The sequence below is a fragment of the Barbus barbus genome (genome assembly GCF_936440315.1).
Source record: "Barbus barbus genome assembly, chromosome: 43".
In the NCBI taxonomy this organism is placed as follows: domain Eukaryota; kingdom Metazoa; phylum Chordata; class Actinopteri; order Cypriniformes; family Cyprinidae; genus Barbus; species Barbus barbus.
In genome coordinates this window covers 22,269,993-22,284,945 of record NC_136721.1, presented here as the reverse complement: position 1 = coordinate 22,284,945, position 14,953 = coordinate 22,269,993, and the positions used below count along the sequence as shown (strand labels likewise).

The following is a 14,953-nucleotide window of genomic DNA, read 5'->3' as shown; positions in this document are numbered from 1 at the left end:
ACAGCATATGGTGTGGTGCCGTAATTCTCTATTAAACCTATTGTTGAAGAAGCTTTACGCTGACTGGGCCTGTAACGTGTGTGTTTGAGACATGCTCCATCTGTAGGCCTCGCTCAGTAGTTCAGGTTATTATTCTGAGATGTGATAAATCCTGGACCTGAGAGCTTCTGCTTCGTATCACCACACTCATCCAGATCCAGAAATCACTAGCTGAGCTTCTGCAGGAAAAACCAGAAACAAAAGAAGAACGAAAAACAAAAGCACATCAATTTATGACAAAGACCAGACTGGATTTGTGTAGCCAGACTTTTGATCAACAGCATAAAGCCATTCAGGCCAGGAACCACCTACTTAGGAAGAGGTAGTCTGACAGACATGTAGAGCAACCAGATGCAGTTAGTTTCATTTTTATGTGTCGTTTAGGAGCAGGTTTCTCTGAAATTGATATCTAGAAGTTGCAGTGATTTCAGCCAGTGCTCTCAGTGCTCTTTTATTTTATTTTATTTTTATATTTTATTTTATTACATTGTTTATGATATGTTTTTAATTGAATTATTATGTGTATTTAAATGTAATTTATTTTTAGATTTAATTTAATAATTTTACTTTATTTTTTATTTTATTTTTTAATTTTATTTCTGGTAGAAAGAACTCTAATTTCAGTGCAGTTGCTATATTATTTTATTTGTATATTTTATTTTATTTTATTTTATTACTTTGTTCAATTTAAGTTTGTGTTTTTAATTTAATTACACATTTAATTAATTTTTTATGTGCGTTTAATTTAATTTAATATTTTTACTTTTATTTAAATGTTCATTTCATTTATAGTGGAAGAAACTCTAATGTCAGTGCATTTGCTATTGTGCTGTTAAGGTAGACCAGTTGCTTTGTTTTTGATCCATGGGAAACAAGTCTATATTTATCTCCTGTATGTGTGTGTATGAAGCATGAATGATTCAAATCATCTCTGAAGCAGTGTCAGTATTGTTCAGTCTCGTCTCTTTCATCTGTTCATCAGGTCATGTTTTTGTCTGTTATTTATTTTCTTGTTCTTTTCTCAGCTTTTCTAATGGAAAAGTTCTCAGTGAAGCTTTGTTTTTAAAAAACAACTAGAGGTCAACTTCCTCTTTGAGAACAGGTGGACTTCCTCTGATTGGATGAAACTATAAAGACTGATTCCAGATCAACTGTGAGCTTAGATGTCACTTTGTTGGTTTGTGCTAAAGGGCCGCAAAAAGCGGAAGAATTGGATGGTTTTTGAACTCTTTCGCCTTTGTGTGTGTGTGTGTGTGTGTATGTTTTCACGTTTATCTGTTTTTACAGAACGGAGAGGCTCAATAAAGCTCAACAGCAGTAGAAAAATGCTTTAAATACCATAATTAAGTGAGAAATATACTATCTTCTGTATGTGTTTGTTCAATCGTTCATTAAAACTCTGGATCACTATGCGAGACACAACTGGACTCTTTCAGCATTGACTGACTGTGGTTTTGTACCCATAATGCTTTCTGCTCTATCGGGTTTTATTCACACACTGCGTGCCGGCATTCCTTATTCAGCCCAGAAACTCAGCTATGAATACTAAACACATTCACACACTTTCATTCATTCATTTACTCATTTTCTCACTGTCCAGTCTTTCTGTTCGGTCTAAACACATCTCACTGATTCCGGTTCAGTCACCACAGAGAAACAGCAGTAACTCGTGATACACAGATCCTAACTTAGACTTTGTGAAAATGTTTTGTAGTACCTGTATGCGATTCAGAAATATAAGTGTGTGTGTGTGTGTGCGTGTGTATGAAATTATACATTTTACATAATTTCATTTAATTTTAATATATGGATCCAATTTTAATGTTTTAAATTTATAAATATATATATTTTTTTTTAATTAAAAAATTAAAATTAAAATGGATAAATACATTTGATAAATGTTGAATATTTTGTACATTTTACAAATATTTTTTTTTGCCATAAAATATATGAATTGTATGTAATATCTATATATTACTTGTATATTCATATTTAATATATGATATATTTATGCTTTTATTTATTTAAATGTATTTATATATTATATATAATTTTCAAAATTTGAGAAAATAAATTTCCAATAAATGTATATATCAAATAAACATCAGAGTTTTGAAAGTGTCGCATAACCGCAGTATTCAGACAGTCAAACACCACACGACTTGCTCATTTATCTGGAAAGTATTTTACATTTTTCTCCTTTTTAAAGAGAATCATTAGGATCCATCGACACTCTGCTATTCAAATACAGTAAAATACATTCAACCAAGTAAAATGGACAGTGAGCTGTTTGTGTGAGATTGCACTGATATGAACGGTCTGCTGATGTTTGATGCTGTCTGACTCTGTCTGTGTAGCAAACAGGATATTGAGTCTAATCTGTGTCATAATCTGTGATCCGACCGTCTGACGTTCACTACAGGTGTCCATGTGTTTCACAGACAGCAGCTGAAACTCGATTCAAACTCAAACCAAGCATTAATGTTACAGCAATTAATCAGGAATGTTCTGGGTTCAGTCTGTGACATAAACAGAAAATAATTTAGACAGGCAAAAAGTACATTTACAGTAATGCACTGTAAGTGTTTATAGCGAATTACCACGTTTATTGTTACAAAATTATTATTATTTTTTAATTAACTTAGATTCAAATAGATAGATTCAAAATTCAAACAGAGTATCTTTCAACACGTAATTTAGTATGTTGCATGCCTGTATAAATTGATCTGGTTGAAGTCACGTGTTGTTGAATCTCTGAATGTTGCTCATACGGCCGTCTTCAGCTGATCTCAGACCAGCTCTTTATCTGTGTGTCACACTGAGCTCTTTGTGAGAGAGATGTTTGAGTGTTGGCCAAACGAACACTTTCCTGGAGTGCTCAGGCCGAGAGGAGCCGTTCGAGAGAAACACACAGACGGCCAGGAGTGTGACGACACACACACAGGATACACACAGAACACAGCAATATGGCTTCCTGGCAGCTCACACACACACACACAAACAAACATGCAAACATGCAAACACACACACCACTTCCTCTCGCGTTCAGATTATCCTGATTGTATTTTTTCAATTATTCATATCTTATTTAACTGCAAATGAGAGCTCCTCAATCAGTTCTTTCCTCGTGACAGTAATGAGATTAAATTTACCTTTATGTATGCAAAACTATGATTGATCTTAATGAATTAGTGATTAATTTCTTCATCCTTCTCTCTCACAGCATTTCCATGATGGACGGAAGGCACAGCAACAGATCGAAGCCAGTTGGAAACAGCTGGAATTGGTGAGTTCGGTCAACATCAATAATCAATCAATAATCCATAAAATAAATGAGCACTGGAATCTCAATGTTATTAGGTGATAATACTATGGTACTTTGATATACAATGGTCTCCAAAAAGTGGAAAGGCTTTTATTTTGCATTATTTAATACAACATTTCAATACAGATAAAATAATTTAAATATTGAAGTTATTTAAAACTTAAAACAGTCATTTGTAATTTTAAAAATAAAGCTTTCATCATTCAGTAAATTTATATATATTATTAAATTAAAATAGTATGAGATATTAATATAATATATAAATATATTATTATAATATTAATATTTTATTTTTATATATATTTTTTTTATATAATTAAACTTGCATTATTCAATACAACATTTAAATACATAATTAAATTATCAAAATATTACAATTATTTAAAACCTGAAACAGTATTTTAAAGATATATTTCATTTATTTTTAACTTTTTAAAATTTATTTCAAAATTGTATTTTTTTAAATAATTATTTTTAATTTTTAATTATTTGTTTTTTTTTTACTTTTTAAATTTTATTTTAAAATTAAAATATTATATTATTAATATTTTATTCAATGCAACATTTTAATACACATTTAATTATTAAAATATTACAATTACATATTTTACAAATAAAATAAACTATTATTACTATTTTATTTATAATTTTAAGATTCAGTTAAATTTAAACTAGCTGTATTCTATACTACTGAGTGACTTCCATATTCATATACCATGCTATGCTTCAAACTACACAATGGTATTACCATAGTAAATGTACAAAAAGCTAAGATAACCACTTAGTATATTAGATAGAGTGTGTGTGTGAAGCACACAGATATATCAGGACATTCCTCCTGTACACCCACTGTCTCAGAGAGTGTGGTGTTAGAGATGGATCGTGTCGTTGTTAGCAGAGTCTTCTGGCTGTTTGTTGATTCAGTGTGTGTATGTGTGTGTGTGTGTGTGTGAGAGAACGAGAGAGCACTGCCTGTGTGGGTCCGTGTGTAAGAATGAGCTCATTGTGTGTGTTTGTGTGATCGGGTGATTCAATGGTCAGTGCGGACACAAATGTTGATTGTCCCTTCAAATAAATGAGTGTGAGAGCGAGATGAAGGGTAAACAGTGTGATAATGGATGAGCATTTATTATACTGCAGAACTTCACACATCTGTTTGTGTGTGAGTGTGCTAATTAAACTCTTGAGTGTTCTGCATCTGAACATCTGTGTGTACATGAATCTAGAGCAGTGTGTTCTGCCATGCTTTAACGTGTGTGTGTGTGTGTGTGTGTACAGTGTAAGAGGAAGTTTGAGCGGGACTGTAAGGAAGCAGATCGAGCCCAGCAGTACTTTGAGAAGTTGGACGCAGACATCAACGTGACGAAAGCAGACGTGGAGAAGGTAAGAGCATCTGATTAGGAATCATATATCATCCAGGATTCCTGAAGAAAAAAAAACACCAGTTTCTCCACTGGGAATATTTTAACAGTAACACTTTAACAGAAGTGATGATATATAACTATATAGAAACCACAAGCCACTTCTTTATAGCCAAATTCCCACCAAAAATCTGTCTGTCTACTTGTCTGTCTACTTGTCTGTCTACTTGTCTATCCGTCTGTCCGTCTATCTGTCTGTCCGTCTGTCCATCTGTCTATCCGTCTGTCTGTCTGTCTATCCGTCTGTCTGTCTGTCTGTCTGTCTGTCTGTCTGTCTGTCTGTCCCTCTGTCTGTCCGTCTGTCTGTCTGTCTGTCCCTCTGTCTATCCGTCTGTCTGTCTATCCGTCTATCCGTCTGTCTGTCTGTCTGTCTGTCTATCCGTCTGTCTGTCTGTCTGTCTGTCTGTCTGTCTATCCGTCTGTCTGTCTGTCTATCCGTCTGTCTGTCTGTCTATCCGTCTGTCTGTCTGTCTGTCTGTCATTTCATTGCTGTCATCATCTCACTTAGTTTTATTTAGTTTCAGTTTGGTTTATATAAGATGAAAAAGTGATAAACTGATACAGCCCGTGTGATTCACATGTGTCTGTTTTTCCCTTCACTTCATCTTAACACATCCATCACTGTCTCACGCTGCTGCCGTGGCACTGTGTGGAAACTCAACCGTGTGTGTGTGTTTGTGTGTGTGTGTGTAGGACTGTGGAGCCACACAGGACAGGCAACATCACCTACGTTCTCTTTACTCATTTTTAATCGTTCTTTGTTCCAGAGCGAGTGCTGGGCAGATGTCTCTGTGATAGCTTGAGTTGAACAAAAATACATTTCCAAAGTATTCAGATGTGGAAAAGAGCTCCTGCTTCCAGGAGTCCAGAGAGCATTTTTTGTCATTTAACAGTCAGACAGTGAAGAACTCCAGAGATCTTTCAGGTAGCATGCGTGAGAGTCCAAAAAGTCCAATGCAAAGCCAAAGCCAATCTTTCAGATCTCTTGCGTTAATGAAAAATGCAGACGTTTCAGGGTCAGTAAAGGTACAACAGCTGCATTGGCTCAATTAGTGAGTGACTGCATTTAGAGTAGCATACTATTTCTGTATGTATACTATGTACAGTATTTGACTTATGAATGCATAGAATACCTGGATGATGCATATAACCAGAGTACTGCATCCCACAATGCAATGCATCTTGACTTCCTCTTTTATTTACACTGAGCCACATAAATCGAAAGTAACACAAACCACACTTTTTATCTCTTTCATGACTAATTTTTTGATTTGCCAAAGCTCAGAATGCCAAACGTCTGACATGTTTTACACAATACTGATTTAAATATGCGGAGATGATGAAATAAACATGCAACATAATTGTTTTTTCACAATAATAAGGCAGTTTGCAAGTTACTATATGATAGATTTAGTTACAATTGCATACTAATACACTGTTGAACATATTTTTTCTTTTTTAAATGGTGTGTATTAAGCAGTATGCTTGTATGTTATGAATGCAGCCGGTCTGTTTATGTGTTCAAGGGCGTTGGTTTGTTTGCCTTTATTTGATGTGTTGTTGAGCGGTTTGTGTCGGATATTTCTGTCATGTTAAAGTGTAGAGTTAAGTACTAACTCACGAGTAGCCTAAGCTAACTGATGTGTATGTGTTTTTTTTAAATCATGCCTTGAAGCGATGTTACCATAAGGTAGGTGCACGGCGGCAGGTCTGTTTGTGTGCGTGTGTGTCTGTGTGTCGGGACACTGTTGCTTCCTGTCCAGCCATGGCCACGCCCACACGACACACCTGCAGAACAGCCACCCAATCACAGGCTTGATTAAAGTTTGTCTGCGCTGCTGCTCCAGCAGTCACATCGCTCCAGGCATGAATATTTAAAGATGTAAACCTCAAAGCTTCCTGTTCTGCTGGTCCATATATAAATGTCAGCTCACCATATCACAGTTTATTAAGAAGATGTGTATTAGATGTGTTTAGGAATTATCAGTATCTGGTGTAAAAATATAATATAATTATCTATCTATCTATCTATCTATCTATCTATCTATCTATCTATCTATCTATCTATCTATCTATCTATCTATCTATCTATCTATCTATCTATCTATCTATCTATCTATCTATCTATCTATCTATCTATCTATCTATCTATCTATCTAACTATCTGTGTGTGTATATATATATATATATATATATATATTATGTAATTTGTTTATATTATTATCAGTTTGTTTATATTATTTATAATTAGATTATTTAAATATAATGAACTGTATCATCACTCACTTCTTGTCAATTACAATTTTTTTCTTAAATATAAGAATATTTAAATGTAATATTTAGTTTAATATTTAATCATAAATGTGAATATAATATGATATACAAAATTAAATGTGCATTTTTAATCTAAAATAAAACATATTTTATTATATTTATTTATATTTTGTGTTATTTTTTTATTTTGTATGAAGTTACATCACTCACTGCTTTAAATTTTTCTTAAATATAAGAATATTAAAATGTAAGAATAGCTCATTTAAATACTTGAATAATACTTATATGAAATGTACATTTTCATTACAAAAAATACAAAATATAAGAAATAATAGAAAATATATTATTTTTATATTATTATAAAATATATTATAATATTGTATTATATTTATTTATATATTGTAGATTTTATTTTTAATTTTGCATGAAATAAAAAAATACATAAAAACTAAATTAATAGATGTTATATATTCTAAATATTATGTAAATATTTGAATGCAATATTCTTACATTAAATAATTTTTTTTAATGCACAAGCAGTGATATTAAGACACAGATCACTCTAATCTAATCAAATACAATTACTAATCTGCTCCACATCATTTTGATACATTTTCATTTAGTGCAAATGTAATTTTGGGTTGGTATTTTTCTGAACTTCCCGTCGGCTCATGCACATGTCTGCTGCTGCTGCTGAGCTGCTGGTGAAGTTTGAGCGTTTCCATGGCAACACTGAACCAAAGGTTAACCAGAGTGATTTCCTAGAATCGGATCAGGATGTGGTTAACGTGACACTGCTTTCGTCGTCTCACTTAAACGATGTGCATTAAAATGCATTAGTATACTTTAGAATCGCATTTATTTCAGCAGCATTCATTTGTGTGTTTCTTCAACCCACAAGAACTTGTATAGGGTGTTTATATCTTGTAGTTTTCTTTTAGATTTTCACACGCATGTAATATCTGGCATTTCACACATAAGTGTGTGTTATAGATATAAACACAGCTGTATGAATCAGGCTAAAGGTGTTTATATTCTGATGTGAGTTAGTGCGGGTGGATTTTGAGGTTTGTGAGTAAATTTAGGGAAAGTCCTTGAGTGTGAAAACAAAAGTGTCACAGCAATAAAAGTATATCTTCCATTTAAATGAGTTTTTGTATTTTTTTATTATTTTCTGCATCATTGCACCAGGTAGCCCTGCCTACAATGAAATCTCATTGGTTAAAAATCTCATTCCACATAACTGACTATTCAACATAAGACATGTTTGAGTTGGTTACAAATGCATGATTATTTTGAATGTGAATGTTGTCGCAAGGATGTAGGAAGATGCAAAAATTGTGAAATCGTGTGTAGGCTTGCATGTGTTTAAGTTTGTGGGTTTTTAGGTGTATAATTAATAAAATGATATTGCATAATCAGTAATATTTCATCCTCTCTATCTTTCAGGCACGGCAGCAGGCTCAGATGAGACACCAGATGGCTTCTGACAGCAAGAATGAATATTCCTCATACCTGCAGAAGTTCAACCAGGAACAGAACGAACATTATTACACCATCATCCCTAATATTTTCCAGGTGCACACACACACATAGAAACATCCACTGAGAATGAATAGCTTCTAATATCAATATTTATTTGCATGCATCGGCTGCATTATTTCTGAATTCACTATTGTGAATTATGCAAATGAGTTAACAGCATAAACACACCCCAAAAGGCAATTTGCATGCTACGATTCCTGATCTCGCAGCTCTCGATTCAGAAATACACACACTAACTCTGTATGTGTGTGTCGTGAGCAGAAGATCCAGGCGATGGAGGAGAAGAGGATAGAGCGAATGGGCGAGTCGCTGAAGACGTTTGCAGAGGTCGACCGACAGATTCTGCCCATCATCGGGAAATGCCTGGATGGAATAACAGAAGCGGCCGAGTCCATCGAACCCAAGAATGTTAGTAACACACTCATACAGACTCATTCTTGACCCCTCTCTGTCTGAAATACCTCTCATTCTCGCATAGAAACTCAACAAGACATTACTGACCCTATTACTGATTCTAACACTGATCCTGGATCAGTCTCTGGCTGTTTATTCAAATGGAATAGATTATCATAAATCACTGATACCTGATCCTTCATGTGACGCAAGTAGCATAATTTTCACAGAAGAGGAACTGCATAAAATAATGCTGTGAAATGTCTAAAACTGCTGTTTAAAGGTTTTTGGAGTTAGTAGGATTTTTTAATCCTATTTTTTAAATCCGTCTCTTGTGCTCATCAAGGCTGCATTTATTTGATTAGAAATACAATAAAACGGTAAATTTGAATATATTGTAAAATGTCATTTATTTTACTCCAGTCTTCAGTGTCACATGATCCTTCAGAAATCATTCTAATTTGCTGCTCATGAAACATTCATTATTATCATCAACAGAAGGGGGTGACCCAATACTTTTGGCAATATAGTGTATGTATAATATTCAGCATATGAAACTGCAAGTGGTTGTTGTCTCCGACTATACAGTAGCTTTTTAGGACGAACTATCTCCAGAAATGACCTAAATCTGACAAAACCTCCTTTTAGAGGCACCCTCAATAGACATATTTTTGGGAAGGGTTTGTTTTGTAGCAATACTAATGAGTATATTTTCTGTTTATTTTCAAAGCAGGGTTATTATCATTAACTAAAACTGAAACCACTTTTGTTACTTGAAATAAAATGAAATGTATATCTAAATATAAATAAAAATATATATTAATTATGTATATATTACTAACTATATTTTAACTAGTTGCTAAGACAACATTTTTTTAAGTGCTAAAACATTTGTAGTACAAGTGTAAGTACTAAAAAAATTATAAATAAAAATAAAAACAATAAAATTACTAAAATAAGTATTTACTAAAAAAAGTAAAAATGGAATCTAATTCAAAATATTAATATGAACTAAAATCACACAAGACTATCTGTGCTGTCTTTCCCCGCAGGACTCATCTCAGGTCATAGAGTCGTATAAGTCTGGGTTCGAGCCTCCTGGCGATGTGGAGTTTGAAGACTACGGTCAGGCGATGAAGAGGACGGTGTCTGAGACCAGCCTCACTAACTCACGCTCGGACAACAAAGCGGACCGTTCCAGCAAGGGCAAGAGCAAAACTCTCTGGCCTTTCATTAAGAAAAACAAGGTAACACACACCGGCGTCACATTCACTCGCAGTTACTTCGATCTGACTGAAAACAAAACTCAAGTAAATATGAACAGCACAGACTGATCTGATACCTCAAGAGAGTGATCGTTTCATGTGTTTTTGTGAGTTTTGTTTTAGTTTGTGCTTCTTTATTAGTTTGAATTTGTGTAGTTTTATTGTAGCATTTGTAGATGCTGTTATTCGTTTGCCACCATCGTTCTCCTTTCCCTTTCCTGTGTTCACCTGCACGAAAATACGTTCCACGTTCATCCTGACGCTCCACCGATAACATACTAATGCAACGGCCCGAGAGGCCTCACCTTTGACCTTGGCAGAGAAACATAACTCTAAAGCCTTTATTCCTGTGTCGTCCTTTCAAACCGAGAGTAACTTCCTTCTCCGGCCGCCCATCGGTGCTGTTCTCATGGTAACCACATTCTTCTTCCTTTTCCTCGGCTACCTCTGTCTTCTTGTGGCCTTTGACGTTTGTGTCAAAGCTGAGCATGCTCAGTCCAAACCCCGCCTAACCTCGCAGGACCAGGATGTGAGCATTAACACTGTCATACATATTTAATGATGTGTGTCTGTGTGGCTATGGGCGGAATGGAAAGCTAGTTCATACTGTGCAGTATATACTGTATAATGTTTACGATTGTTTAGTTAGTTTTGGGTCAATACGAAAGAAATTAATACTTTTAGTCAGCAAGGATGCATTAAATTGATTAAAAGTGATGGGTAAGACATTTATAATGTTATATTTTAAAATAAATGCTGTTATTTTGAACTTTCTGTTCATACAGAATGCACAAAATATTAAGAAAACACCAATGAAGCAGCACGACTGTTTTCGACTTGAATAATAGGGAGAAATGTTGCTTGAGCAGCAAATCAGCACATTATTGATTTCTGAAGGATCATGTGACACTGGAGTAATGCTGAAAATTTAGCTTTGCATTAAAGGAATAAATTATATTTTAAAATATATTACAATAGAAAGCAGTTATTTTAAATTGTAATAATATTTTACAATATTGCTATTTTTACTGTATTTTTTATCAAATAAATGCTGCCTTGGTGAGCATAAGAGACTTTCAAATACATAAATACATAATATATTTATTTTAATTTATGCAAAACAGTACAATATATATTGTGCTGACATGATCTGATCACATCATATTTAATTCAGATCAGGCATCCAGATTTTATATGAGAATTAAATATGGTTATTTGCATTTTTAGTGCATTTATTGCACTTTAGTTTTGCGTAAAAATGTAGCAACATTTGGCCATTTATATTCTCTTCACACTGAAATCTCTTGCGCATTGCATTATGGGATATCATGTTCCATGTGGTGTGTTTTGTTATATGCTGCGCATTTTGGCAAAATGTACGGTAGTAGGACATTTGCATATTGCACATAGTGCCTAAGTAGTAATAGAAGTATGTAGTATGCTGTTCCAATCATAGCCTGTGTTTGTCAGTTCTGTGTGTGTTTTGTGTGTGTAACATGTCTGTGGTCAGGAATAACACAAAACATTATTAGGAGACTTTACTTAGAAACCACATTCAATAATATTCGTCTAAACACTAAACGAACATCTCATGTAGAACTGTATCTGATTAATAGTGTTTATGCATGAAAGCAGATGATATTGACAAAATTAGAATGTTCTAGAGGGTTAGAAGTTGTAATCATTCTTGTCTTTATGATGGTAAAGATTATATGAATCTTCTGGGTCCAGTACGAGTTAAGCTGTGTTGGCAGCATCTGTCAACTTTGGAAAAACAAGGAGAAATGCTGTTTACAGTAATGCTCTTACATTGGAAGTCTGTGGGCCAGAAGTATGGTTAAGTAGATCTAAAACGTTGAAATAATTTTTAAGTAAAATAAAACAAAATATTATAAATAGTATTAGATATATTACACCTAAACTAAACTAAAAAAAAAACAGGTTGAAGGTTGATGTAATTGAAAAGTAAGGAATTTATGCTTGTTATTTATTTAAAAAAATAATTTTTCTACTTAGTCTTATTCTTCTTATTAATTATTTTTGATGTAATAATTTTTTTTTTTATAGATATTTTTTTAGATATCTATTCTATATCTATTTTTTAGATAGATATTTATTTAGCTATTTTAATTACCAGTTAAAATGACAATAGCACATAACATTTGTTAAAACAGCAATTAAAATGGAAAAATTAAATAAAAACTAATTCAAAATATTAAATAATGCTTTAATAGTATATAATGCTACAATAGGGCAAGATATTTATGGAAGGGTTAAAAGAAAAAATGTGCAGCTCATATTTATTCTGAAGCAATCATTTATTTTGTGCAAAATATGATATTTGAGCTGTAAAGTTGTGTAAATCATCCGTGGTAGGACTACTTCTGGTGATGCAACACATTGCTCAATGGACTTCCATTGTAAGTGCATTATTGCACTCATAATTTTGATTTCCTGTGGTATTGGGCACACTTGTGTAGATTTCGACGTTTTTTCCTAATGCATAGAGGGCAGATTTTGTCTGCGAGGTTTTAGCAGGTTGTCTAGTCTGTTGGGAACTGAACCGTTAATGTGAGCTCTCCCAGAACGCACGTTCATTAATTTCTCCATTATGCTTTGGGGAGCTTGCTAATAAGAAAGTGAAAGAGAGAGAGAAAAAGAGCGAATGCTTGACCTGAAATCAGTTTTTGTGCTTTAGAGGAGAGTGTGTGTGTGTGTGTGTGTGTGCATGTTTATGTGGTTTATGAGGACACAAATTTGTATAATGACATGGGTATGACAGAATATTACAATATGAAGGTGGTTTATGAGGACACTGCCTATGTCCCCGTAATTCAAAAGGCTTAAAAAACATACTAAATGGTGTTTTTTTTGAAAATCTAAAAATGCACAAAGTCTCCTGTGAGGGCTAAGTTTAGGTGTAGGGTTGGTGTAGGCCAATAGCACACACAGTTTGTTCAGTATAAAAACCATTACACCTATGGAGAGTCCCCATAAACCACAAAAACCAACGTGTGCGTGTGTGTGTGTGTGTGTGCGTGCGATGTGCATGCAACGTTTGTTAAAGGGACAGTTCAGCCAGAAATTGAAACGCTGTCATCATTTGCTCATCCTCATTGACTGACTTTCTTCCATGGAGCACAAAATCAGAAAAGGAATATTTATGCTGCTCTTTTGCCATACAATGAAAGTGGATGGTGGCCATGGCTGTCAAACTTCAAAAAGTGACAAAAGGCAAGAGGTACTTTGAAAACCTGCCAGAGATTTATAGTTCTTAAAAAAAAAAAAAACAGCTCAAATGCAGATGTTACTGGTGGAAGACAGTTCATCAACTGTAGCAAAAATTCATTTTTCAGCTGCACACCATCAGAAACCAAGTACCGCCTTGATCAATATCATCAAAGTCCGTCCATGTGCATATATTACTTTTTTATTTTATTTGTAATGTATTGAATGTTTAAATCTTATTTTTATAAGATGTAAAACACGCACACTTGTTAATTTTTTTCTAATATAATTTTTAGAAATCGCTGAACTAATATTTCTATTTTTAAATAAATTAAGTAAATAAATGTATTATTTAGTTTCTTTCTTTCCTCATAATATACTGATAAATGACTACATATATAGATGTACTGTATATGAAATTAATAAATTATTTCAGTAATATTGTTATTGTTATATCATGCAAACACAATCCTACCAGTAAAGTAGTTCAAATTTAAACTTAACTGACAAAAAGATGAAATATCAGTGACAGATTATTAGCGAATCATTAATTTAGGTCTTTTTCTCACAAAAAAACTATTGCTTGGTTTCAGAAGACCTGGAATATAGTCATATGTCCTAGTTTTACAGAGCTGTTTGTCATTTTTGAAGCTTGACAGCCCCCATCCACTTCCATTTCATTGAAAAAGCAGCATAAACATCCACTTTTATGTTCCACGGAAGACCGACAGCCATTGGCGTGATGTTTATTTTTGGGTGAACAGTCCCTTTAAATGGTTCTGCGGTGATCTGACCCCTGCATGTGACCCCTGATGTATAGGACAGAGTTTAACGCACTAACTCTCTCGCTCACTGGGTTAATAACACCACAGCTGCAGCGCGTTTCTTTCAGTTGCCATTTCTTTACTTTCCATTAAGTTTGCGTTCTCCTTTGTTCAATTAATTGATTAATTGATTAAGTCGTTTCATTTTTGGATCCTTATTTCTCTTGTTTTGTGTTCCCCCTCCTTTTTGTTTACCTCTTTCCGGATCGATTTGGTCCCCACCCTCTCTCTCTCTCTCTCTCTGTAAACCTCTCTCACTCACTGGTCGCTGCTCTGTGGCTCATGTCTTAAAGCTTATGTCCCTGTTAACGTCCCCCGTACCTCGCCAGCCCCCCCCTGACCCTCCCTCACCTTCTGCTGTGACCCCTGACCCCTGCCCCACTCCCCAGACCCCCAAACAGTCCAAGGAGCCCCTGTCCCACCGATTCAACGACCTCATGACCTCCAAGCCCAAAATGCACTGCCTCAGGAGCCTCCGGCGCGGGGTAAGTATCCGTGCATGCTGGCGATCCACGTCTTCTACATGCGTGTTCGTGTGTGTGTGTGTGTGTGTGTGCCGCTCTGTGCCTGCCATCACCTGTGCTGTCATGTCAGTGTTCATTTGCATGAAGAAAAAGGAGCCGAATTATCATTTTGAGG

At 34.5% G+C, this 14,953-nt stretch overlaps 1 protein-coding gene across 13 annotated transcripts in view; it reads left to right on the top strand.

Annotated features, from left to right (window-relative positions):
* LOC306862850 (formin-binding protein 1-like) overlaps nt 1-14,953 on the top strand; it is a gene marked incomplete at its 3' end in the record, with an annotated part of 70,222 nt that overhangs the window by 38,885 nt on the left and 16,384 nt on the right. For 8 of the 13 annotated variants that reach the window (XM_079405884.1, XM_079405881.1, XM_079405880.1 and 5 more), the window contains exons 5-10: nt 3,263-3,325; nt 4,643-4,747; nt 8,509-8,637; nt 8,866-9,012; nt 10,050-10,244; nt 14,608-14,799. In XM_079405884.1, coding sequence (XP_079262010.1) covers nt 3,263-3,325; nt 4,643-4,747; nt 8,509-8,637; nt 8,866-9,012; nt 10,050-10,244; nt 14,608-14,799 — 831 coding nt within the window. The remainder of the gene's footprint in view (nt 1-3,262; nt 3,326-4,642; nt 4,748-8,508; nt 8,638-8,865; nt 9,013-10,049; nt 10,245-14,607; nt 14,800-14,953) is intronic. The other 5 variants (XM_079405876.1, XM_079405885.1, XM_079405875.1 and 2 more) reach the window with 1 other exon arrangement.